At 52.1% G+C, this 25,921-nt stretch overlaps 1 protein-coding gene and 1 long non-coding RNA gene across 3 annotated transcripts; both read left to right on the top strand.

Annotated features, from left to right (window-relative positions):
* Positions 1 to 5,412: 5,412 nt before the first annotated feature.
* On the top strand, positions 5,413 to 15,776 carry LOC121040429 (uncharacterized). 2 transcript variants are annotated; one of them, XR_005795287.1, is made up of 3 exons: positions 5,413 to 7,186; positions 12,944 to 13,030; positions 14,814 to 15,776. It is a non-coding gene; the product is annotated as an uncharacterized LOC121040429 (long non-coding RNA). The 2 variants fall into 2 exon arrangements; XR_005795286.1 differs by having other exon boundaries at positions 5,424 to 7,186; positions 14,894 to 15,776.
* Positions 15,777 to 16,074: 298 nt separating this feature from the next.
* On the top strand, positions 16,075 to 19,489 carry APOL6 (apolipoprotein L6). The gene is made up of 4 exons (XM_040491833.1): positions 16,075 to 16,118; positions 16,670 to 16,680; positions 16,752 to 17,584; positions 18,408 to 19,489. Exons 1-4 carry the CDS (start codon positions 16,075 to 16,077, stop codon positions 18,549 to 18,551), a joined length of 1,032 nt encoding a protein of 343 aa, XP_040347767.1. The 3' UTR covers positions 18,552 to 19,489.
* Positions 19,490 to 25,921: the final 6,432 nt, after the last annotated feature.

Genomic DNA, 25,921 nt, shown 5'->3' with positions numbered 1-25,921 from the left:
CTCTCAAACATTCTGTCTATGACCCATTTCACATTGCAATCCAGAATACACACACACACACACACACACACACACTCAAGTACGTGATGGTATGTACATAATTTTCATGAAACAATACTTACCCCCTGATTATGTGTGATACACTCTGATACTTCCCATTCTATTCCATGTCATTTGCTTTTCCGACCAGCTGAGACCCACTAAATTGATCTCATGACACACTACCGGGTTGTGATCTGCGGTAGAAAAACCACCAAGCTGGATCAATACCCTTCCAATAAATCCATGTTTTGCCAATGCTGGTTCAAGTCGGGTCTGCCACTTGCAACCCCAGAAAATGTTACTTAAATTCACCTTTTGGGACGCCTGGGTGGCGCCGTCAGTTAAGCATGCAACTTCGGCTCGGGACATGATCTCATGGTTCATGAGTTCGAGCCCAGCACGGGCTCTCTGCTTTCAGCACAGAGCCTGCTTTTAGCTCTTCTGATCCCCTCTCCCTCTGCCCCTCCCCGCGGATGCGCGATTTCTCTCTCGGTCAAAAATAAACAGTAAAAAAACAAAGAAGTCACCCCTTGCGTGCCCTTGGCCTCGATTCCAGCTCTGCCCACCCCCATGCCTGGCCAGGCAACCGCTGGGAGTGCCTTCTGCAACCTTGCTTACATACTCATCCATAGAAGTGCACTGTGGGCTTCTGGGATGTGCTTTAGTGGCAGGGGAGCCGCGACCTAGGCAGACCTCGGTTCTAACCCAAGCCCTAGCACTTAGTGGGATCAGACACCGTGGCCTTGGGTAAGGTGCCCAGGCCCATGAGCCTCAGTCTTGGCAGCTGTAAACTGGGCTTGGATTCCCTGCCTCTTAGAAGGACCGTGTGGACGGAATGAGTTTGTGTGTGAAAGTCTCTGTGATATGGTGATTTCTTTTTTTAAAATTTATTGCTTTGGAGAGAGAGAGGGCACACACGAGTGGGGGAGGGGCAGAGAGAGAGAGAGGGGGGGAGAGAATCCCAAGCTGTCAGCACAGGGCCCCATGTGGGCCTTGAACTCAGGAACTGTGAGATCGTGACCTGAGCTGAAATCCAGAGTCGGACGCTTAACCGACTGAGCCACCCAGGTGCCCCTGTTATATTGTGATTTCTAATAAGAAACATATTTTTGGTTTTCAACCCCATTCTGGGCATAGAGCTTCTAAAATCCTTGGACTCTCTTAAGTGATCAGAGTGATAAAGGTATCTTTTGTTAATAAGGTGACTTTTGGAATGTCCCTACATCACCTGAAAACGGAGTGGGGGCAGGGGGGAGGGGAGGGCTGGTTGTCAGTGGCACCGGCTGTGTGACTGGGGGGGAAGGAAAGGGGCTGGAGATTTGAGTTTGATCACCGATGGCCAATGATTTAATGAATTGATTCACTTAATTAATTTAATTAACTGCACAGGGTTCAGCTTCCAGGTGAGTGAACACGTGGAGCAGCGAGGACACCGGTGCCCCTAGAGAGGGTGTGGAAGCCCCGTACCCTTTCCCCAGACCTTATCTGGTGCCCCCCTTCCATCTGGCTGTTCCTCTGTTAATCCTTTTGTGGTAAACTGGGGATCTAGTCCTGTGAGCCCCTCTGGCCAATTAATTGAGCCCATGGAGGCGGTCTTGGGGACCTCCGGTCTATAGCCACTAGGTCACAAGCACAGATGACAGCCGGGACTTGCAGGGGGCGTGTGAAGGTGGGGGAGGGGCACCCTTGCAGGACCGAGCCCCTCACCTGCGGGATCTGATGCCGTCTCTGGGTAGGCAGTGTCGGAACAGAATGAGGTTGTAGTCAGTCGCCCATCTGGTGTCAGAGACTCGTTTGCTGGGGCGGGGGAAACGTGTACCTGGGAGTCAAGGGCGGAATTCTGGGCTCCTGGCACATCCTTTCAACCCCACAACCACAAAAATCTTGGCTTTTAATTCAGGGTAGGACAAGGAAGGGGAGTGTGCCCTCAAGAGTCTCTCAAATGTCCCATGAAAGGTGAGTCGTGTGTGTGTGTGTGTGTGTCAATGGTAACAGTGACAAGAGTCCTGGATGAGTCTTCCCATTGTCCAGGTGAACTCACTGGAGCCTCACAGGAACCCCGGAAGTGGGGCTGGAGGATTATGAGGACAAGCAGCACCGACTGGGCTCAGTGTCCCTCACTCCCCTGTGACCGCTGCCTCCCTGCCTCTCTCCCTGGAGCTGCTTGCTGTGCCGGGATGGAACTTTCACTGCATTTGGCAAACTGTGCTCCCCCGGGGGCAGGCGTGGGAGGAGGGAAGAGATCCCGGAATCCAGGAATTTCAGGGTCGGAGTGTTCCCCAAGGCTCCCTCTCCCCAGTGATTGACTGTCAGCACCTGAGCAAGGGCTCCCCGAGATGCCTTTCGGGCTGTGAGCACCGGAGCCGTGGTTTGGGATTTTTATAACGGTGGCCCTAAAGCATCCTGCTCCCAGGGGCCCAGCCGGATTTAGGTGTGCTGACATCCCTACCGACAGCTGCCCTCGGGCCGCAGGAGCCCGTGAGCAGCTTGGCTGTCTTCCATGTGCAATCCCGGCGGCCTCCCGGCAGCTCTGGGAGGGAAGAGAGAGCACCTGTCCGCAGCTCGGGCCCCACCTAACAAGGGACCACTGAGCAGACAACAGGAAGCTCTGCAGGAGAGCTTCACAAAATCTACCATTTTAGTTACTTCTAAGGCCACAGCTCAGCGGCAGGAAGTACATCCACGTTGTCACGCAGCCGTCACCCCGCCCACCCCAGAGCGCGTTTCGTCTTGCAACACTGAAGGAAACTGTGTCCCCACTAATCACTACCTCTCTATCCCTCCGTCCCCCAGCCCGACAGCCATCATCCTACTTTCTGTCTGTATGAATTTGACTCCTCTAGGGACCTCATGTAAGTGGAATCACAGAGTGTCTGTCCTTTCGTGTCGGGCTTATTTCATGTTTCCAAGGCTCTTCCGTGTTATAAGGTGTGTTAGAGTTCCCTTCCCTTTTTCAAGGTTGAATAATAGTCCGTCCTATACATTGAAAGCCAGCCGAAGGCAAGGGGATAAAGGAATGGGTAAATCAGGAGGAAAGTTGCAAATCCTGGCCATGACCTTGAGCTAATTCTTACAAAGCCCTTGGAACAGTACCTGGTACATAGCAAGTGCTCAGTAAATTCTAGCTAGAATGATTACTGCTATTATTGTTACTAATATTTTTTTGAAGCTGGTGATAATATAATATTAGCATAATTATAGTATTAATATGAGTTTCGGAAAGAGATCACGACCAAAAATTGTCACTCCCTGCTTGCCGTGTCAGCATGATTTTTCAGGATTTTTTTTTTTTCCCTCCCTCTCCTCCTCGTTCCCTTTATTAGCTACTAAGGGTGGTTAAATTCACCACCGAGGCCATAGATTCGAGAATGTCAACAAGGGTTGTGATGGAATGAGAGAAGGCCAGAGACCCTGGCTTCAGAGCCCTGTGGCTCCACTGGGTGGATCCGTGGTTGCAGACGTAGTCCCCGGTGGTGACTTCGGGTACGACTCCTGGGCAGGAGTGGGGACAGCCAGGGCTTTATCCGGGTCATCGCGTCTCATAAGGAAGGCATTCGTCAGTCCTGTACCTGGAAGGAGGGCGTGTGGGGGGAGAGCAGTGCGGAGGACGGGATGGACCAAACACCTGTTGCTTTTGCCTGCCCAGCACCCTTTCTTGGCCTTTTCTAGGAAGACCGTCCCCTTCCTGCGGGTGACTGCCTCTCGACCCCCTGTGGTTGTAGTGAGCCCACTAACCAACAAGCCTCACCTCCGTGCCTACCAGCCTGTTACAGCCCGAGTGTCTGTGTCCCCCCACATTCCCATATTGGAATCCTGCACCCCACGTGATGGTATTCAGAGGTGGGGCCTCGGGGAGGTGATGAGGCCATGAGGGCGGGGCCTTCAGAAACAGGATTAGTGCCATTTTATTTGCTTATTTATTTTTTAAAAGCACATATTTTATTTTTTTTTTAAGTTTATTTACTTTGGGGGGGGTGGGGAGAGCACACGGGAGGGGCAGAAAGAGAGGGAGAGAGAGAGAGAGAGAGAGAGAGAGAGAGAGAGAGAGAGAATCCCAAGTAGGGTCCGGGCTGTCAGCGTGGAGCCCGATGCAGGGCTCGAACTCACAAACCGTGAGATCGTGACCTGAGCCGAAACCCAGAGTCGGCGGCTTAACCGACTGAGCCACCCAGACGCGCCGGGATTAGTGCCCTTTTAAAAGAGACCCCGAGGCTCCCTGGCCCCTTCCACATGTGAGGACACAAGGAGAAGTCAGCAGGCTGCAGCCACGTAGCGGGTCCTCACCACAATCCCCCCCGTCTTGGCACCTTGACCCCAGACTTCCGGCCTCCACAACTGTGAGAGATGAATGCCTGTGGGTTCAAAGCCCTCCAGGCTGCGGTTACTTTGTTACGGCACCCCCCAAAAGGACTAAGACGCACCCCAAAACACGGGTGCGCCTGTGACCTCCACGAGGCCAACCCGATTCTCCCGAAGGATCACAAATCCTGACGGGACAAGAAAGGACGGTGACTGAGTTAAGGGACGGAACCAGCCTCCTGAGTCACGCCAAGCTCCTGACGCACTGCGGGCCGCCTGCTTCCGGACCTTTCCCGGGCCTGGCGGTTCTGCTGCACCTTTGAAGCTGGAACTGCCTCGGGGGGTGTTCCAGAAAATTCTTAAGTGAAATTTAGCCTGAATCAATCTCCAGCGCTTGTGTTCAAAAAACTTAATAAAACCACGGGTCCAGGCAGCCCAGTGTTTGGCAGTCAGCTCCCTAATTCTTCGGCTCCAGTGGTTGTGGCCAGGCCCCCGGGGGAGGGAGGGCCACCTGGAGGGTCTGACTTCCAGCGTCAGGCTGACAGACTGGTCGGCACTCCTGCCGCCTTCAATTAGGTTACAAAAGGGAGACACTGCTGGTTTGTCTAGTAACACAGCAATTCTCCAAGCCTTTGACGAGAGCAAAGGGGATATTTTTGAAATATTTCCCAATGCCCCCTTTATCTGTGTGACGTCCCCCTCCCCGGCCCCCTTCACTGTCAATCTCTCAGGGAATAAGAGAAAAGGACAAGAAGTCCTCAGGGCGGAGAGAAGCAGACGTGACCTTGGGGGAGTGCCTACAGAGAATGGAGGAGGGAGAAGCCTCCCAGGATTGGGAGGGAAACAGGCAGAGAGAGCAAAGAGTCAGGGGTTAGCTTCCCAGGATGGCCGGACTCAGGCAGAAGCAGAAGCTGCTGGAAAACTCCCTGCCCCCTGGGGGCAGGAGGCAGCCAGAGGGGCCAGAGAGGACTGGGGCAGGAGCAGGAGCCAGAGAAGAGCCTGTGGTGTTTTGGGGTCGAGGCCACCGGCCCCCGCTGCCCCCAGGCCTCCCCATCCAGTCCTGCCGCCACCCCCTCTGCAGCTCCCCCGGGGCCTGAGCAAGGCCTACGACGCAGCACGGGACCCGGGCCCAGGGCGTGGGGACCTCACAGAGACGTAGGAGTCTATTCCCCGGCCGTGTGGGCGCGATGCAGGTGCGGCTGGAACCAGAACACCTCAGAGCCCAGGTGCCCCGTCCCAGCCAGCAGAGATCCTCGAGGTGGTCTCCCACGGCCGCCGCCCAGCGGGACGGTGGGACACAGGCGGCCTCTGTGCAGGCCAGTCAGACCCCCGAGGGACACACAGGCACCCCCAGCCCCGTGCCTTCTCAGGGAGGAGGCACAAACTTTCGTAAGCAGCGTCTCCCGCGCGTGACAGGCTTTCTTGCGCGCCCCCCACCAGTGTCTCCTGGGACTCTTGCTTCACCAGGGCTGCTGTGGTAAACAGCACCCTAGTGCGGTGGCCGGCCTGGCCCCTGAGGCTCCCAGGACCGAGGAGAGGCCTGGGCATCTGGGTCTGTTGCCAGAGAAAGCAGCAGGGAGGCCAGGTGGCCGCTGCCCCGGTTGGCCAGCCCTACCTCAGGGACAGCGTCTGTTCAGAGTGCCCCCTCGTCCCACCCTGCTCAGAGGGCCCCAGGGGACACGGGCAGGGTGCCAGCAACCCAGAGCCTGCCAGCAACAGCCCCCGGTGTGGCTTCTGGAAGGCTGCGAGAGGACCTGGGTCCTGCGAGAGGACCTGGGGCTTCCGGCCACATCGCCACGAATGAACCACGCGGCCCCCGATGCCAGCCTGCCCACACATGGAGACACAGAGCTCAGCCCGTGACTGCCATAGAGGCCATGGCCACAGACACGGGGTCTAGAGCCGGTCTGCTGTTTCCTAGCTGTGTGACCCTTCTAAGGGCTCAGTTTCCTCATCTGCAAAGTGGGAGAGTCACGGCCACAATCCCGTATCTCCAAACCCCCGGGGCCAGCTGTGTTGCAGAGTCTCCCACTTTTTCTGGAGTTTTGTAAGTTTTTCAAGACCCTGGCCGCCCCGCCTAGCCACACGCTGCTAATATTTCTGCGGGAAAACGACGAATCCGCCAACGAGGTGGGACGCGTAAGAACCATCACCTTGCACCGGGTCGGGTCCCTCCACCACACGAGTGCGGAAAACACGCCTCAGTCTTCAGAGAACTCTGCATCTCACGGTTGCAGGGACGAGGCCTCAGACCTTGGGTGTCACCCACCTAGGAGCGTGGAAAAGGGATGTGACAGCACCCGAGGCAGCCACCGTTGACGCATTTGCTGCGTGCTCCGTCCACGCTGGGCGCCGCGTGACTTGCTCCTCACGACAGCTCTGTGCCACAAGAACTATTTTAATACCCATTTTTCACAGCTGGGGGATCGAGGCCCAGGACAGAGGAGGAACCCGCTCCCCGTGGTCGGCTGGACCGGGGTCCTGGTGTTCATAGCCACGCCCGTTGTGCCCGCTTCACAGCTAGGACAGAGGGGGCGGGGGGGGGGTGGCGCTCAGGCCTCTGCCCTCGATTCTACCGCCTGGCTCGGCTTCATTGCACATAGAGAAGACAGCAACAAGGAAGGGGAAAGTGCAAACTGCTTCTCAGCAAGCCCTGGTCGTCCCAGGAGAATTGCCTCAGTCGTTGGCATTTCTGTGCCTGTAGAACCCGGACCCAGTTTTTCCGATCGCTCAGAGTTGGCCGGCAGAGGCTCGGGCTTCCCCTTGGTCAGCAGAACCCGCCGGAGACCCTGCACTTCGTGCCGTCCTCCTGTAGCCCCCCGGCCAGACCAGAGGCCCCGCAGAGGTGAGGACGGAGCGGGGGAGGGGGGGATCTCCTCTCCCTGGGCACCCCAGCCCACGGTGAGACAGCAGCACCGCTCACCGCCCTGAAGGGCAATGTGCCCCAGCGATGGGCTGCAGGCACTTGGTTCAGGAAAAAGAGCTCCTAAAGAGCCAGGGCCACCAGGGTCCAAATCCCCGTCCCGCCAGATACCTGACCACCGGAAAGATCTGAAGTTCAGTGTCTTTCATGGTAAATCAGGGTAGGAATCTCTCCTTCTGGGCTGTTTGAAGGTTTCAACGACAACGGGATTAAGAGGGTGACGGGACTGACCAAGTTGCATCTCCCCTCCGCTGGCTGGGGACCCCACGGCCCTAGACGAGAGGTCCCGGCCCCCAGAGCCTAGGGGGCCTCACCGGCGACAGGCGTTTCCCTCGAGAGGATGTCATCCTTGGAGAAAAAAAAGACGCTGAGGGATGTGTCTCCAGTCTGCAAAGAGAACCTGCAGCGTTTGTTCCCTGGATTGTAGGTTTATTGCGGGGGGGGGGGGGGGGGGTGGGGGAGGCTCGGGGAAGGGGGGAGGGGAGATGGTGAGGAAGATTAAGGGGAGTATCTCAAAGCTGTGTGTTCAGAGTGAGCTGCCTTTTCCTTAGCCTGGGTGTCGGGGGGAGTTGGTTTGCAGGGAAGGGGCCACTGGAGAACAGGATGGAGCTAAAGGCTCCCCAGGCAGGCGAAGAAAGACCATCGGCGATACGATACAAGCTCGCAAATGGAAATAAGTTCTGGAACGTTCTTAGCAATCCGTTCCTCTCTCAATGTGACCGCCCTCTCACACCCATCAAGGGGATGTCCATAGGGGCAGGGGGTGGGATCTGATGGGACCAAAGAGCTCCCTGTGTCGCCTTCACCCTTCATCCCATAGGACTCACAGAAAATGGCGACAGGGCGCTGGCAGAGGGTGGGGCCCCAGACGGGAGTTTCTCAACCTCAGCCCCACTGACATCTCGGACTATGTCATTCCTAACTGTGGGCCTGGCCTGTGCATTGCAGGCTGTTTAGCGACCTCGCTGGCCTCCAGCCAGCCTCCCCCAGAGTTGTGACAGTTAAAACAATGTCTCCAGACATTGCCAACAACCCCTGGGGAGAAAACTCACCCTTGACTGAGATCCACGGCTCCAGGCTCGTACTGCAGGCCCAGCTGGGATCACACCGCCCTCTCCTATTTACCAAATGTATGGCATTGGTCTCTCTGTGCCTCAGTTTCCTCATGTGTAAAATCGGGATAATATTAGCCTCCATGTCACAGAATCACTGAGAGGTGTATCAAGTAGGGAAATGCAGGTCTGGCACAAATAAGCACGAAAATGTGCTTCATGTTCCAGGCCATGGTGCCCTGGAGACAAACTTCCAGAATCTAGCTTTGTAAGTCAGAGAGGAGAAAACATGTGTTTTATTTATTTTTAAAATTATTTTTTTAAAGTTTATTTCTTTATCTTGAGAGAGACAGCATAAGCCGGGGAGGGGAAGAGACAGAGAGGGGGAGAGGATCCCAAGCAGGCCCCAAGCTGTCAGGGCGATGCCTGACTCGAAGCTTGAAGCCGGGAGCCCTGAGACCATGACCTGAGTCAAACCCAAGAGTTGGACACTTCAGGGACTGAGCCACCCAGGCGCCCCAAGGAGAAACTCTTTATCTTTGATGCATTAACTCTACCTCCAGGACTATCCCAAAGAAATAACCAAATGGGTGGGCCAACATTTAGGTAAGGATCAAAAATTATTCATAAAGCAAAAAATTATTTATGAAAACAAAACCAAAGCTCAAACTGAAGACAACCCACAGATTCAACAGTAGGGGACTTATCAGATGCACAATGACACATCCGTCTGATGGAATGTCACACAGACTTTAAACAGCTTGTTGGAAATTATTTACTAATACAGGGAGCCACCGTAATGCAATGTCAAGTGACAAAAATTCACACAAAACTGTATGAACGTCATGAGTCTAAATTTTGGTTTGCTTATTTTCTTTTTTATTTGAGAGAGAGAGAGAGAGAGAGAGAGAGAGAGAGAGTGAGCAGGGAAGAGGAGCAGAGGGCCTGAGAGAGAGAGAGAATCTTAAGCAGGGTCGGTGCTCAGCACAGAGCCCAACTCGGGGCTCGATCCCACAACCCTGGGATCATGACCTGAGCCAAAATCAAGAGTTGGACACTCAGCAGACTGAGCCACCCAGGTGCCCCTTGTTTTACTTATAAAATAAAATGTCCAGGGGCGCCTGGGTGGCTCAGTCAGTTAAGCGTCTGACTTTGGCTCAGGTCATGATCTCACAGTTTGTGGGTTCGAGCCCCGCATTGGGCTCTGAGCTGACAGCTCAGGGCTTGGAGCCTGCTTCAGATTCTGTGTCTCCCTCTCTCTCTGCTCCTCCCCTGCTCATGCTCTGTCTGTCTCTCTCTCTCAAAGATGAATAAACATTAAAAAAAAATTTTTTTTTTAAATAAAATAAAATGTCCACAGTGGTCATTTCTGTGTGCTGAGAATACAGAAGAATTTTATTCTTTGTCCCTAAATTTTCTACAGTAAATCTGTACTTATTTAAATAATTAGGGGAAAAAGGATTATAAGAATTTTTGTGCCTTCAAACTATGTATGGGAGGACTTTTTTTCCCAAGTTCTTTCAGAAGCAGAGAGAAGGGAAGAGAGGGGCACCTGGGCGGCTCAGCCGGTTAAGCCTCTAACTCTTGGTTTCACCGTGGGTCATGATCTTGAGGTTTGGGAGTTCGAACCCCGCATCAGGCTCCGTGCTGACAGCGCAGAACCTGCTTGGGATTCTTCCTCTCTCCCTCTGTCTCTGCCCTTCCCCTGCTCGTGCTGTCTCTCTCAAAAGAAATAAATAAACTTTAAAAAAAAAAGAAAAAGAAAAAAGAAGGGGGAGAAAGATGACCATGAGAGAGAAGGCATATCTTGAAGATATCATTTCTGACATAGCTCTGGGGCCAAGTACCAAATACAGCGGGAGAGATGAAAGGACGTGTCCCTTTCCTAAGGCTGCCACAGACTGGGTGGCCTGAAACAACGGAAATGTATTGTAACCCTGGAGGCTGGACTCTGAAATCAAGGCGTCAGCAAGGCCAAGCTCCCCCTGTAGGCTCCCGGGGAGGAAACAACCCCTTGGTCACCTCCTGCAGCCTCTGGTGACTCGGGCAATCCTTGCCTGGCGACAGCTTGACTCCCATCTCTGCTTCTGTCACCACGCCACCTCTTCTTGTGTCCTCTCCTCTTCTCGGAAGGATGACAGTCATTGGATTTTGGCGCGGGGCGCCCACCCCGCCCCCATCTAGGATGAATTCGTCTCCAGATCCTTTAACTGATTACATCTGCAGAGACACAGCTGTCAAATGAGGTCATATCGGAGGTTCCGGATAGACATGAATTTGAGGGGCACAGCTCTTCAACCTGCTACAGGGGACAGTGTTGAAAAACAAATTAAGGTTATCACAGGCAGGTGTATGGCAAAAATGATCGCTATGGAAAGTATAAAAGGGCGTAGCGTGAAAAGCGAGCTTCCCGGGGCGCCTGGGTGGCTCAGTGGGTTGAGCGTCTGACTTCAGCTCAGGTCGTGATCTCACGGTTCCTGGGCTCGAGTCTGTGCTGACAGCACGGAGCCTGCTTCTGATTCTCTGTCTCCTTCTCTGCCCCTCCCTTGATCGTGGGCTCTCTCCCTCTCTCTCTCTCTAACATAAATAAGCATTCAAAACAACAAAAAAAAGCAAGCTTCCCTCTCTCATCCCTGACCTCCAATCCAATCAATGTTACTGGCTTCTTGTCTCTACAAACACACGTGTCTTTCTCCTACACAAGTTCAAGTGTAGTATACAGTGTTCCACACCCTGCCTTTGTATTTACCAGTGTATGCTGGAGATCCTTCCCTCTGTTCACATGGATTTGCCTCATTTGGTTTAATGACTACATACCGTTTCATCGGTAGATAAACCCTAGTTTACTCAGCTGATCCATTTGGGGTGGTTTTCGATTTTCCTTTTCCCTTTTCTTTCTTTCCTTTAATTTTTTATGTTACAAATAATATTCCGATGCTACCTATTTGTATCTGCATGCTATGCCCGGCTCTTTTCTTTTTTTTTAATAGACTTTTTTTTTTTTTTTTGCAGTTTTTTTTTTTTTTTTTTTTTTTATGGGAGGATTAGGTAAGTTGTTTTTCCAACGTTTATTTATTTTTGGGACAGAGAGAGACAGAGCATGAACGGGGGAGGGGCAGAGAGAGAGAGAGGGAGACACAGAATCGGAAACAGGCTCCAGGCTCCGAGCCATCAGCCCAGAGCCCGACGCGGGGCTCGAACTCACGGACCGCGAGATCGTGACCTGGCTGAAGTCGGACGCTTAACCGACTGCGCCACCCAGGCGCCCCTAGAGCAGTTTTAAATTCACAGCAAAATGGAGGGGAGCCTAAGGAGATTCCCCGTATGCCCCCTGGCTCCCCGCACACGCAGAGCCTCCCCCACTATCAACATCCCAGACCAGAGTGGTCCACTCCTTGCAGATGGTGAGCCTACGCTGACACATCGTTATCACCCAGAGTCCATAGTTGGCATCGGGGTTCACTCTTGGCGTACATTTTACGGGTTTGGGCAAATGGATAATGACACGTGTCTACCGCTATAGTATCTGACAGAATAGTCTCCCTGACCTAAAAATCCTCTGTGCTGCACCCATTCATGTCTCCCTCTCCCCAGCCCCTGGCAACCAGTGATCTTTTTACAGTCTCCAGAGTTACGCCTTTTTCCAGAATGTCAAGTCATATGGTGGGAATCACACAGAATGTAGCCTTTTCAGACTGGCTCCTTCTGCTTAGTAACATGCATTTAAGGCTCCCCTATGTCTTTTCATGGCTCGATAGCTCATTTCTTTTAGTGCTGAATAATACGCCTTTATCTGACGGGACCACACTTCGTTTATTCACTACCGAAGGGCATCTTGGTGGTCTCCAAGCTTTGGCAATTATGAATGAAGTTGCTATAAATATCCGTGTGCATGTCTTTGTGTGGACCTAAGTCTTCAACTCCTCTGGGGAAATATCCAGGAGCGTGATTGCTGGATCGTACGATCAGAGTATGTTGAGCTTTGTGAGAATTTCCCAGAGGTCTTTCAAAGCGTCTTGGCATTCCCGTGGGCAATCAGCGATGGTTGATATGGTGGTTGGCATGAACCGCCGAACTTAATCAGAGCCCCCCAGCTTTACCCCCACTCGTTTGTGTGCGTATTTAGTTCTATGCAATTTTTTTCACACGTGTGGATTTGTGTGGTCAACACCACAAGTGAGATACAGAACACGTCTGTGACATGGATCCCTTGTGCCCCACCCCCCCCGCCCCTTTATAGATACAGCCACCTCCTGGGCCTGCTCTGACTGTCCATTTTAACTTTTTCTGGCTCGCTATGTTTCAGACAGATCTCTTGTAAACAGTGTATATAGCTGGGCTTTGCTTTCTAAGCCAATATAAGGGTGTTCTCATCTTGAGCGAGGGTTTTTATCCTTCATCATTTTAATCACGAAAAATGACTGCTCCTCACTGTTTATTGGGGTTGGCATTGCCCTAGCTGTTTCACAGATAACGAAAAGGAAACAGAGCAGTGAGTTAATTTTCTTGAAATCACAGAACTGGTAAGTGACAGAGGGGGACTTCCCACCCACTCTGCCCTACTGTCTCTATACTAACTATAGGTGAGTTTCCTCTTCTGGAAGGTTAAAACCATGTCTCTTCCCAGCCGGACGCCCTGCCCTTCTGAGTATGGAGAAGAGCAGAGACACCGCTTGGACCTTCACCACAATGGAGGCCCCTCACATCTGCCAAGGTCAGCTTTTCTCCATCCCAGCCATTTTCCTTAGAGGGGAGAACAGAATCCAGTGATGTCTTTGTAAGAGAAAGACGAAAAACGGAGTGATCCAGAACATTGAAAAGCACAAGGATACACAAAGACGTGGCTCCCAAAATGCCAAAGTCCTTGTTCTCCTTGTGCTTCACCCGCTGCTGCTTCTCCTTTTCTTGCTGTTTTCTTGTCTTCTTCCCGGGTCTAACTGATGGGGTACTCTGGGGTTCGGCCTGGGACCATCCCTGGCCTCTGCTGGTACTCTCTCCCTAAAGCTCTTATGCCACTTCATGGCTTCGAGCGCTTTCTACACAGATGGTTCCCACATTCCATCCCCCAGCCGGAACAGGAATCATATATCCACTGCCTACTCAAGCATCGCTTGGATGTCTCACGGGCACCTCAGACTTAACCCACCCCCAAAGTGAGTCTGAAACGTTCACTGCAACAGTCCTTCGGGCCCCAGACCTGACTCACCCTGAAGTCATCCGGGACTCTGTTCTCCCACATCCCACATCCCCTGATGAATCCTGTGGCTTCTTACAAATATAATCCTTGCCATCACCTCTATCAGCCTGGTCCCCTGCAGCTGTCCCCTCTCACTCTGACTATTGCAACAGCTTCTAACTGGCCTCCTTGCTTCCTCTTTTGCAAGTCTAGAGTCTATTTTGCAGCCTGAGTGATCATTTTTAACCTATAAGTGAGATGAGGACCACTACTGGCTCATACAGTGTCCTGGGGCTTATGAGAAAAAGCTCACCCACTTAACAAGTGTAGATATAGCTCTGAGGACGCCTGGCTCCACAAATGGAGAGAAACTTCATGCAATCAAGCAAGCAAGCAAGCAAGCAAGCAAGCAATCAAAGTGCTCCTTTCTCCCGATAGACACAGCACCTCCCCCCATCCCTGGCCCCCAAGGGCTCACACCTTGGCAAGTCGATTCTGGGGTGGATTTTAGATCCCAGCTGTATGCTCAGGCAGGACCTTTTACAGTTCTCATAATACTAATATAATATCAATATGTCCGTTGGAATCTAACTTGTAAAAAGGGCCTTATAAATTGTTCTCTTGTGAAATGATCTTTTCATCGTTATAATCAATTCGGTCACAACAGCCAATGGCTGGAAACAATCCAAACATACCAATCAGTGGAAGAACAGATCAATAAATTGCAGTGTATTTATACAATGAAATACTCCATAGCAATCATTTAAAAAAATTTTTTATGTTTATTTTTGGGAGAGAGAGAGAGAGAGAGAGAGAGAGGATGCGAGTAGAGGAAGGGGAGAGAGAGAGGGAGGCACAGAATCTGAAGCAGGCTCCAGGCTCTGAGTTGTCAGCACACTGCCGGATGCAGGGCTTGAACTCACAAACCGTGAGATCGTGACCTGAGTCGAAGTCAGACGCTTAGCCGACTGAGCCACCCAGGTGCCCCACAGCCATCATTTTTAAAATCAGTGATACCCACCACATGAGCGCATTTCATACACATCATATTGAGTGAAGGAAGCTAAAGAAGTTAGTCCATTCATGTGAAACTCAAGAGTAGGCAAACTGACCCATGGTTATAGAAGTCAGAAACCACTGTCCTGTATCTTGATCTGGGTGGTGATTCCTCGGGAGCGTATATAAGTGAACGTTTACTGAGCTGAGGACTTTACTTTGTCTACTTCCTGTATATAAGCTGCCCCTCGATATAAAATGTACAAACAGTAGTTTGCAAATATTTAGTACGTTGTGAGTTTTTCATTATTTCGATTTTATGTAGTCTAAAATCCCTCCACAAACCTTGAACTTCACGAGGATCAGGGCACCGGCAGTAACCTTGCTTTCCATGTGCCCAACCAGAAGGCTGTCCGACTGGTGAGGACACCTCTCATTCTCCCATGGGCAGAACGAACACGGCTTTGGTGGCCCAGGAGCTGGTGGATGACCAGGCGGGGAAAGGCTTCGAGGCTGGCATTGGTTTGCAGAGGTAACCGGGAGAGCTTTGTCCCCGGGGAAGGCTGCTTCTGCCGAAACGCCCTGGGCATCCTCTTGATACGTGACGAGGAGAAAAAAGGGACTATGCTAAATATTTTGGACAGAAGGAGCGAGATCCCGTCAGGTGCATGACCCCGGGCGATAGGCCTCAAAGGGCAGAAACGGCCCCCCTCGCAGAGGGCAGGCTCGTGAAGGCTCACACATCACCAAAAAAGCCCCTTCGTGGCCCTGCATTGATGAACTCGGGCCCAGTTATCCGTTCATCGGCAGAAGCCCCCAGCAGCTTGCAGCCCAAGGTAGAAAATCAGCATATGTCCGCTGAGTGAGTTAGGGCATCTACACTGTGTGGTGCCTCCTCCAGCGGGACCGCAAGTCTACACCCGTCAGTGGGCACCGCCGTCTCGTGACTTTGTAGTGAGCACAGAGTGGGGGTGTCAACTCTGCCCCTGCTCGCCCTTTCTCCTCTTTGTCTCTATTCCCTTGAGGAAACACAGCGAGCAGGCAGGGCTGCGTTGTGGGATCCGTAAAGCTTAAGGTTCCTTGGCAGTGCCCGCCTCCTTGCCTGCATCACCCTCCGCCCCACAACCTTCTGCTCCGTGACCTGATTTATGGCTGCTGGTTAACTGATCACTGGGCCTCAATTTTCTAGTTTATTAGCGCTAAGGGGTTTCCTTGGGAGTCTATTTAGTTTTTAACCTTTCCCATTAAGAAATTGGTGCGTGTGTGTGTGTGTGTGTGTGTGTGTGTGTGTGAAGAGAGAGAGATTCAACAGTGTAAGCATATATACTTCCGTGAGGAGTTCCTGACATCAGCTGACAGAGGAGAAAGAAACAATGGGCAGGATAGAAGGTTCTCGGAGCTCCGCCCCCACCTCATGCGCTCCTCAGGGCAAGTCCCCCTTCCCTCTCTGGGCTTCTGTTGCCTCTGCCGAAAAGTAAAGGAGGCAGCTTGGGTCTTGGCTGGGGTCCCTTCCAGGTCTGATTGCCTCCTCTGGGCCGGGGAACCTGTGTCGTCACCAGGCCTCCTACGCCCTCCCTGGTGGAGCGATGGCTCTTGGAGTCCGTTTGCTCTTGCCCGATACCGCTCTCCCGTAAGGTCAGACTCCGCTGGGGTGATACTTTGTACCGTGAGATACTGGGGAGGAGAAGCTTGGGTCCCTTTGTCCCTGACGTCTTCCACGAAGGACCAATCCCGTCTGTTTGAGTGGCCAAGTGAAGCTGGCCACGTGCTGAGGAGAACCTCCAGAACGTTGGTGATAACTCACCTCAGTCCTCTTGGTGTCCAACTCCTGGTGGAAGCAAAGGTCACCACAGCAGCCAAACTCAAGGTCACGGACGTGTAGGCTGCGTTGTACAATATGGCGCCTCCTTCCTCTGACTCGCCTCTGCGTATACAGGACCCTCAACCTGGTCTTCTCTTTCTCCTGCGTTTCCCACCCCGGTCCCTCTGTTAGTCCCATGTTGCTCATCTTGACTTGACTCAGATCTTACCATTCCCCCACTGCCCTTTCCTGGGTGACAGTGTCTCTGAACAAGGCTGAAAATGTCCCTCAGGACATTTGTCCCTCCAGAAGCCCCTCTTACGTGTTTCTTCTCTTTACGGAAGGAGCAGCTCCCAACAGCGTTCTGGGACTCTCCACAGTTGGGTCAGAGGTAACAGAGGTGTCAGGAAGGACTCAGAGTCAGGAGTGGCGAGAGCATCCAGAAACCGCAATGGGCCTAAGAGTGTGACTTTGCCGCCTGGGAGACTGAAGCCAAATCTTTATTTCACTCATCCACAGGGACCAGGACAACATTTTTGGAAGAGTTCCCCGTCGTGAAGGAGGAGCTGGAAGCAGGCATCAGAAAGCTCCACGCCCTTGCAGACCACATCGACACAACCCACAGAACACTCACCAAAACCAACATGGCGGCCAACTCCATGGCGGTGGTCTCAGGAGCCATGAGCATCCTGGCTCTAGTCCTTGCTCCGGCAACAGCAGGAGGAAGTCTGATGTTCTCCGCTGCTGGTAAAGGTCTGGGGACAGCAGCTGGGGTCACCGGCATCTTGATCAACATTTTGGGACACTTGCGAAATCAAGAAGCCCGAGCTCAGGCCAGCAGCCTAGTGCCCACCCGTGGCCACGAGGTCGGGGAGCCCGGGGGGCAGAAGGCGTCTTACCTCATGGCTGTTGGAAAGATGGCTTATGACTATGGAAGTGCCATCAAGGATATTAAGAAGGACATCCGCGCCCTTCAGATAGCTAGAGCCCACCCACGTCTGGCCACTGCTGCTAAGCGTCTCCTGACCACTGGCCGAGTCTCGGCCCGAAGGAGCAGGCAGGTGCAAAGGGCCTTTAAAGGCACGACGCTGCTGATGACGACAAACATTCGCTTGCTGGGGAGTGCGATGGCGGGCTTATCCCTCGGCCAGGACTTGACCGCCCTCCTGAAGGACTGGAAGCGACTGAAGGAAGGACCAAGGACGAAGTCTGCGGAAGAGCTGAGGGCCCAGACCTGGGAGCTGGAAAGGACGCTGACAGAACTCACCCAGCTCTATGAGAGCCTGAAGCGGAGGGTGAGGCTGACATCTCCCTCTTGGGTGGAGCTGGGGGAGGGAGGCGGGAAGTTTGAACTGGGACTTATGGGCACCAAGGCTTATGGGAAAGGTGTTGAAGGAGCCGGGGCGCGCGCGCGTGCGCGTGTGTGTGTGTATGTGTGTGTGTAGTTTGCTTGGATGTTCCTGAGGACGTGGGGCAGACGGTGGCCCCGAAGGTCCAAATGACGTCGGGGGCATCTTGATGATAATGGCGCCTGTCCTGGACAGCCCTGGTCATGCCTTCTATTTCTTTCTCAGTGCTCTAAGAGGGTCTTCCCGGTTGAACAGAAGAGGGCACTGAGCCACACGGAGTGTTGTGGATTGGCATGTGTCCCCTGAACTTTCGTGATTGAAGTCCCAATGCGACTCGGTAGAGGTCCCAAAGAGGGCCTTTGGGAAGTGATTGGGGCTGATTCAGGTCTCAGGAAGGGGTGGTGATTCTATACGACTGTGTCCTAAGCCGAGGAAGGAACACAAGAGGGCTCTCTCTCTCTGCCTGCGCCCGCACAGAGGAAAGGCTGTGGGAGCGATCAGCAAGCCCGGAGGGACATCTCACCAGGAACCCAATGGGCCGGAGCCTCCAGAAAAAGGAGAAAATACATTCCTGTTATCCAAGGCACCGGCCTGTGGTGTTCTGCTAGGACAGCCCCAGCTGGCTAAGACGGGGAGCTTCTGAGGTTCGCCAAGTTCTCAGCTGGGTGGTGACAGAGTCAGGATACACAGCCAGGAAGCCTGACCGCAGAAGCCCCCGGAGCTGCCCGCCAGGCTGAGCCGGAGCCCTCTGTTTTTCCTTTCTTTACAGAAACTCTTCCAAGAGGAAAGACCCAGGAGCTCATCTTCGGGAGGAGCCACGGGGGTCTCTGCCCCAGCCCCCAGCCAGGCGTGGGGAAGCAGGACCCCAGGGGACACAAGAGGACGAGGGCAGGCTGAGCCGCCGGGCCTCTGAGCAGAATTAAAAGGGGCAGGGCGGAGGCGGGCTGGTTGGCAGAAGGGATGCCTGGAAACTGAGCAACCGGGAGGTCCACCTGGGTCCCGAGGGCGCTGTCGCCTGGTGAGGGTGGCCAGGGCCATCTGTCCTGCCTCTCTCCTTTGCCACCCGGCTTCTTCATTGTCCCCCACTCTTCCCTGGGGAGCCACCTCATTCCCACTGCTTTGTCAGCACCCCGTTCGCTCATGTGCACACAGGCTCTCTGCTAAGCGGGGACCATGAGACAAGGAAGGTCCCTCAGGTGAAGGTCACCTTGGGCTCACCTTGCGCTCACCGGCCGCCTTGCTCTGCTCTCTACCTGCCCCTGCCCTGCAGTAAAACCCTGGGTTTGCACACACAGGGATGTCACCGCAACCTGCCCGACCAGATTCCATCAGGAGCCCTCCCTTTCTCCCCAAGTGCTCTGCGCAACTTAGGACCTCTCCAGGCTTCCCCATTCACCTGTCTTTTCTTCTTTTCTTCTTTTTTATGTTTTAGCTGCTATTTTGAAAGCAGTGCATGGACATGAGGGACAACTTTTTTTAAAGTTCAGGAAAGTAAAAACCAGGCGTTGGAAACAATGCATCAACCAAGGGTGACCACTGTTGGCAGCCGGGTGTGGAATTTCCTTCCCGTGGTTACTTGCTTTGGGTGTTAAAGTGTAGCGGTCATTAGACTGCGTGCGGGCGGGGGGCGGGGCTTCCTCCAGGCTGCCTTTACAGGTTTTTTTTTCTGCAAACCAATGAGTGGTCTTGCTCTCATTCTCAATTCCTTCATTTGCCTACAGACCTAGCACTTTGCATTTTGCTGTTTTCACTTAACGACATTTTCCTGCCCTTCTATATTTCACTTGGTTTTTATAGACTTTTTTCGTGTGTTGCACAATATTCTCTTGGTTGTATGTAGTCTTTTTTTTTTTTTAATTTTTTTAACGTTTATTTATTTCTGAGACAGAGAGAGACAGAGCATGAGTGGGGGAGGGGCAGAGAGAGAGGGAGACACAGAATCAGAAGCATGCTCCAGGCTCTGAGCTGTCAACACAGAGCCCCACGCGGGGCTCGAACTCACGGACCGTGAGATCATGACCTGAGCCGAAGCCGGAGGCTTAACCGACAAAGCCACCCAGGCGCCCCATATGCAGTCTTTTAAATTAGACACGTTAGTCATCACTTTCTGTTTCAAGTGGCCAAAACCAATGCAAACTGGCCTACCCAAAAAAGGGGAGTTTATTGACTCATGTACTTAAAAAGCTTAGGGGTGCAGTGGACTTCGGGTGTGTCTGGATCCAAAGGGTAAATAAAAATGATGTCATCAGGTTCCCATTTCTTTTTTTTTTTTTTTTAATATGAAATTTATTGTCACATTGGTTTCCATACAACACCCAGGGCTCCTCCCAACAGGTGCCCTCCTCAACGCCCATCATCAGGCTCCCGTTTGTTAGCCAGGCTTCCACCAGGTTGAGGGAAGAGGGCCCACCCCTCCCGGCACCCCCAAACCCCCCAGTGGCCCCCTTCCTTCCAGTTGGGGGCGTCCAAGGGGAAAGGGGCGGAGCAAAGGTGCAGGGACCACTCTGATTGGTCAGGACTGGCTCCCGTGCCTTTGCCCCGGCTGGTTACTGGTAAGAGTTTATGGTAAAACAGTACGGTTACTGAAAAGAGCCGGAAGAAGGAAAGCAGCAAGGGGTCCGGTAGCTGCCCTCCTCTTTCAGGGACATTTGGACCAATGGCGATTTTTAAAACGTATACATAGTGGTAAAGTGAACATCTGTGTGCCAAAAACTTGTTGCGTTGTTGTTGAGATTTTTTTTTTCTCGAAATTGTGTCCCTGAATGGGGGTAAAAAGAAGGACAGTATGAAGGGAAAGGAGGAGACGCCCCCCCCCCCCCCCAGCTCCCCATCACGGTAGGGAAATAGATCATGGGAAGTTGAGGAAAGACTTAAAAGAGTGGAGGGGAAAGAGCCCCCGCCGCCATTTCAGACCACAGCCTGCCCGTCGTCTGGTTGTCTACACCTCTCACCGTCCAAGCGGCGAAACGGTTGCCATCACATGCCTGGGCCACTGTGCTACCTGCTTTTGTTGTTCTCGTGTCCTTGTTTTAAGTTCTTGGTGAGCATAGCGATGACCTGCTCTGTGAATGAGCCCCTGAGGGAAAACCATCTCATCCTTGAGATATCAGTCAGTGCTCCTTTCTCTCTTTTTTAAACATTTTCTTTCTTTCTTTTTTTAATTTTAGAGAGAGGGCACCAGTGGGGGGGGGCGGGGGGGGGAGCCGAGAGCTGAAGGGGCAGAGGGCAAGGGAGAGAGAATCTTAAGCAGGCTCTGTGCTCGGCACAAAGCCAGACCTGGGGCTCCATCCACAACCCTGGGATCATGACCTGAGCCGAAATCAAGAGTCAGACACTCAGCCAACTGAGCCGGGCCACCCAGGTGCCTCCCTGCATTCCTCTCTGATAAAACTTGTGATTCCTGCCTGAATGCAAATCCATAATCTTTTGAGCTTTTACAAGACATAAGAAAGTATAGAACCCTGTAAAAACTGTTCATTCTCCGGAGCACTTTCTTCCCTGTGACGAGCGTGTTTCCCCGGCAGCTGTCCTCACTTGGGCTCGAATAAAACTCTTTCTTACTTCTAGAGATTCCACAAAGGTTGCTCATTGTGCGTCAACAATCAGTAAATAGACAGCTTTCTCCACATTTCATACTGTTGGCTTAGTGTATGTGTCCTTAAAGTTCCAAATAAACGCTATCAGTAATGATACCAGGCACAGAATAGGTAGTCACTAAGCCTGGGGTTTTGTTTCTTCCGTGGAATGTCTGGAAGAAAACGTGAAAGAGTGAGTTAGCATGGAGGTCGGAGACCCACCTCCGACACTTACCCGCCGGGTTCCATTCCTGGATCTGGGTGCCTCAGCCACGACCCACGTGTAACCCAAATGAAATCCAGGGCTCCATTTGGGCGTGGATTTGTGGTCTCGGAGAAAATGTCCTTGACAGAAAGTCCAGTCCTTATGAAGGCTGTTGAGCCAACACTGGGAGGTGGGAGGTGGAGGGTGGGGGGCGGAGAGGCCGTCCTTCCCTCCTCATCCACCCCTCAGCCTCAGCCTCTCCTCCCAGAGGGTAGGGGCTCCCAGACAGACTCTTCGCTGCACCTGTCTCTGCACCCCACTCCCTGACTTGGAGCCCCAGCGACCCTTCTCTCTCCTCCGGCAGTGCCTTCCATCCTGGGCTCTCTCCGCATCACCGTCTGTTTCTCTGATGTCTAGTCTTACACCACCCGGAATCCTGGAGAAGGGGTGCCTTCACCTCATTGTGTCTCCCCGTTAGTTAAGGCTTTGTGCTCCTGGCCAAGAGATGCCCTTTAACCATCTGTGTCCCTCAGGGCAACCCCACCCCACCACTGGCCTCGCTCTCCCGGCTTGAGTGGGGTTCTCATGGGTGCCCCATGCCTGACTCCACCACGGCCAGTCAGGAATTCTGAGAAGCCTATCGGTTCTGAGATGTAACCTCTCTTTTAGTAAGCGAGGGAGTCGCACATGTTGGCGTCCTCCCATGAGTGTGGAGAAGCAGCTGTCAGGTGCCCTGGGATGCCACAATCTAACACACACAAGTTCCAGGCTTTTCCAAAGCGTTGGGCCTTCCAGAGGGGCCAGTGAATTTGTCCTGCCCAGGCTGAGGTCTGTGACAGCAGCAAACACGTGGTCAACAGTCCTGCTGGTGACCTGCTCCCTCCCCCCTCCTAGAAGGAAATTAGGAATCTCAGTCATTCAGCTAAACCCCAAGTCAGCTGGGGAAGGGGGAGGGGCCTCAATTAGGTCCCAATTAGGATGAGAAACCTCACTCATCCAGACCCATCAGCACCTGACTACCTGTGGGTGGCCTCAAGGGGCCTTCATGTGTCACCCCAGCTCACCCAGGTCCATCTTCACCTATGAACTTCAGGCGGCCCTTGAACTTGTGAAAAAAATGCAAAATATTGTCATCTATAAATCACAGTCCCGTGGGTCTAAAATCTCACTTTTTTTTTTTCAACGTTTTTTATTTATTTTGGGGACAGAGAGAGACAGAGCATGAACGGGGTAGGGGCAGAGAGAGAGGGAGACACAGAATCGGAAACAGGCTCCAGGCTCTGAGCCATCAGCCCAGAGCCCGACGCGGGGCTCGAACTCACGAACCGTGAGATCGTGACCTGGCTGAAGCCGGACACTCAACCGACTGCGCCACCCAGGCGCCCCTAAAATCTCACTTTTAACTGCAAGCAAACCAAATGGCCATGTGTTCTAGTCCAGGCACATGTTACCCTCAAAGAAATAGCTGTCTGGGGGAAAGTATGTCAGAAACAACTTGAACCTATTCCTGGTCCCTTGAGAAAATGAAAAAGGCGTGTGTTTGTGGGAGAGAGGGGGGAAGGGAGAGATAGCCTGAATTCATTGGTATAATTCACCTAGACAAAATCACAGTGGAAAACTAGCCTTCCTTTCTTTGATAGGCAAGATCATGTAGACCAGCCCTGTTCAATATGGTAGCCCCACTGGTCACGTGGCCACTCAGCACATAAGATGTGGATTTCACACCCACTGGATTTCAAAGGCATAGTGTAAAATATATATATATATATATATATATATATATATATATATAATATCCAATTAATAATTTTAAGTGATCACATGTTGAAATGGTAACATTTTGGGAAGATTACATTAAATTAAATGTATTCTTGAAATCAGTTTCACCCGATTTTTTAAATGTGACTGCAGAAAATTTACAGCTACATAGGTGCGGCTTGCACGATGGTTCTACTGGATGGCGCTGATGTAGACGGTGAAATAAAAAAGACGAACATAATTTGAATGGCGAGTTGGGATGTGTGGGGGCTAAGAAACAGCACCACTCTTCTCCCTCCCAAGTTTAGAGCCAATGAGGAAGGAGACTTGGTTCGGGCAGGTGGAGACGAAAGCATCGTCTTGATTAAAGGTGTTGGAGGAAACGGCTTTGGAGGAAATGGGTTGGATGCCCCATACGGCTTGCTGCCACTCCACTCCTCAATTAGATGGTCTCACCCCCTTTCCATGCATGGTACTGGACAACCTCGGGCCAGCCCTGTAAGCTTAGGAAGGCCAGTGGACCTCAACTCCATGGCATTTCCTTCCAGCCAACTTGCCCACCATATAACTTGCTCATCTTTCCTTGTAGTTGGAAAGCAAGATGGAGGAATTACTCGGATGGAATTCCTCTGTACGGAAACGGAATCAGTGTTCCTTCTGCACTTCCTAATCTTCTTTTAAATAAGCATCGGATTTATCTGTCAAGTCCACGGTCAGCAGGTGGCAATCAACCATGCAGCAGAAGGGCCCTGCTCTCAGCATCACCCTTCTGTCCCCTCTATACCAACCACTTCTGTCTGAATCATCCCGGGTCAGCTTTGGGCAGTATAAAGTTTGCTGCCGAGAGGTTTTGAAATGGGTCAGATCAGGGACGTCTGGGTGGCTTAGTCGGTTAAGTGGCCGACTTTAGCCCAGGTCATGACCTCACGGTCCATGAGTTCGAGCCCCGCGTCGGGCTCTGTGCTGACCACTCGGAGCCTGGAGCCTGCTTCGGATTCTGTGTCTCCCTCTCTCTCTCTCTCTCTGCCCCTCCCCTGCTTGCACTCTGTCTCTGTCTCAAAAATAAAAATAAGCACTAAAAAAGTTTTTAAAAGAAATGGGTCAGATCAAAACAGTAGTAAATGAACTCTAAGGTCTCACTATGACCAGAATTTCTCCCATTCCGCATCCCAAATGATATCCATGTCCAGCATAGCTCTTCAGAGATTTTGCAGTGAGGTCAGGATTTAGCAGAAAGATAGCCCAACGGTAAATAGCTAGCAGCGAGAACCCCCACATTGCTTCTAAGCCCCTTTCCATTGCAAATTTCCAGGAAAAAAAATATGAAAGTGTGATCTCCTTGCAAATTAAAGTTTGAAAGAGTCAGTCTGAAATCACATTGTGTTGCCCTCATGAGATAAAAGTTCAAAGAGATCAAAATCTTTTAAAGTCCAAAAGAATCAAAGTCCAAAACCAAATTCTCTTCTAGAGCCCAAGGCATTTTTTAAAGTAAAAAAAAAAAAAAAAAAAATCCTCCCCAGTGTCTTATTTCGGTCATTTTCAGTTAAAGGGGTTCTTTGATTTAGGTTTTTAAACTTAGGAATAATTCCAAACATCCAGAAGAGTTCGAGAAGACTCCGAAGAACGCTCACACACCTACACCCAGATTCTAAGCTTTGTCGGTAGAGGGCGCACTGCAGACTTCTCCTCGGGGCTCTGGTGTGAGCTCCTTTTCCTGGTTCCCGTGGAGCTCAACCACCAGGTGGAAGCCAGGGGGGATCGATCCCAGTGAGGTCATCATCACCCCCAGAGGCAGCTTTCTGGTGGGTTCCAAGCCTGCCCCACCCAGCTTCCCAGCTGACACTTTCCCCAAAGGTGGCTTCTGTCCAGGTGGATTCCCAGGGAGGTCAGCAGCACCCCCACCACCTTGAGAGTTTTTGTCGGCACCCCAGTGGGGAGGTGCCTGCGTACAGCCTTGGTCTGCAGCACCCCAGCAAATGTGGTTGCCTCCATTCTTTTTAAAAATCATTAGTTGCCAAATCTACCACCCTGCTCTGGGTGAAGCCACAGTCTGGGTATCTGAATTCTAAAACCGTGGGGGACCTCCTAGGATGAAGACATTCGTCGCGGTGAAACGTGGCTTGGAACCAGTAGACAAGTCTGAGGAATTCAGGGTGGGTACCATGGAGGGATGGTCCCGAGGGTGGATCAAAATAATATTTTAACGAAAGAGAGACAGAATTTGGGGCCGCTGAAGGAACACAGCCTCCCCAGGCGTGACACTAAATTTTTTTTTTAACTGGGTAAGTGGCAATTCTCTTTCCTTTTCTTAAAATTGCAGTACAATATACATAGCATAGAATTTTCCATTTAAACCATTTCTATGTGTACAGTTCAATGGCATTGAGTACATTCACACTGTTGGGGCACCTGGGTGGTTCTGTTGGTTAAGCGTCTGGCTCTTGGTCTCAGCTCAGGTCATGATCTCATGGGTTCATGGGTTCGAGCCCTGCATCGGGCTCTGCACTGACAGTGCATTGCAGAGCTTGCTCGGGATTCTGTCTCTCCCTCTCTCTGCCCCTACCCTGCTTGCACTCTGTCTCACTCTCTCTAAATAAATAAATAAACTTAAAAAAAAAAAAAAGTACACTCACACTGTTGTGCAACAATCACCACCGTCCCTATCTGGAACATTTTTGTAATCGGTAACCAAAACCGTCGCCCTTAATCGCTAACTCTTAACCTCTCTCCCAGAGGCCCTGGTTA

This window comes from Herpailurus yagouaroundi, unplaced genomic scaffold (genome assembly GCF_014898765.1).
Source record: "Herpailurus yagouaroundi ecotype Mexico unplaced genomic scaffold, PumYag 182, whole genome shotgun sequence".
Taxonomy (NCBI): domain Eukaryota; kingdom Metazoa; phylum Chordata; class Mammalia; order Carnivora; family Felidae; genus Herpailurus; species Herpailurus yagouaroundi.
Note: the sequence above shows the minus strand (reverse complement) of the source record. Positions and strands in the feature narration are given on the sequence as shown.

What these genes read in the sequence shown, in the direction of transcription:
- APOL6 (XM_040491833.1), top strand. Translation starts at nt 16,075, where the DNA reads ATGGCTCTTGGAGTCCGTTTGCTCTTGCCCGATACCGCTCTCCC. An exon ending in ATGAGAGCCTGAAGCGGAGG is followed by an intron (nt 17,585 to 18,407) that starts GTGAGGCTGACA and finishes CTTTCTTTACAG; the next exon opens with AAACTCTTCCAAGAGGAAAG.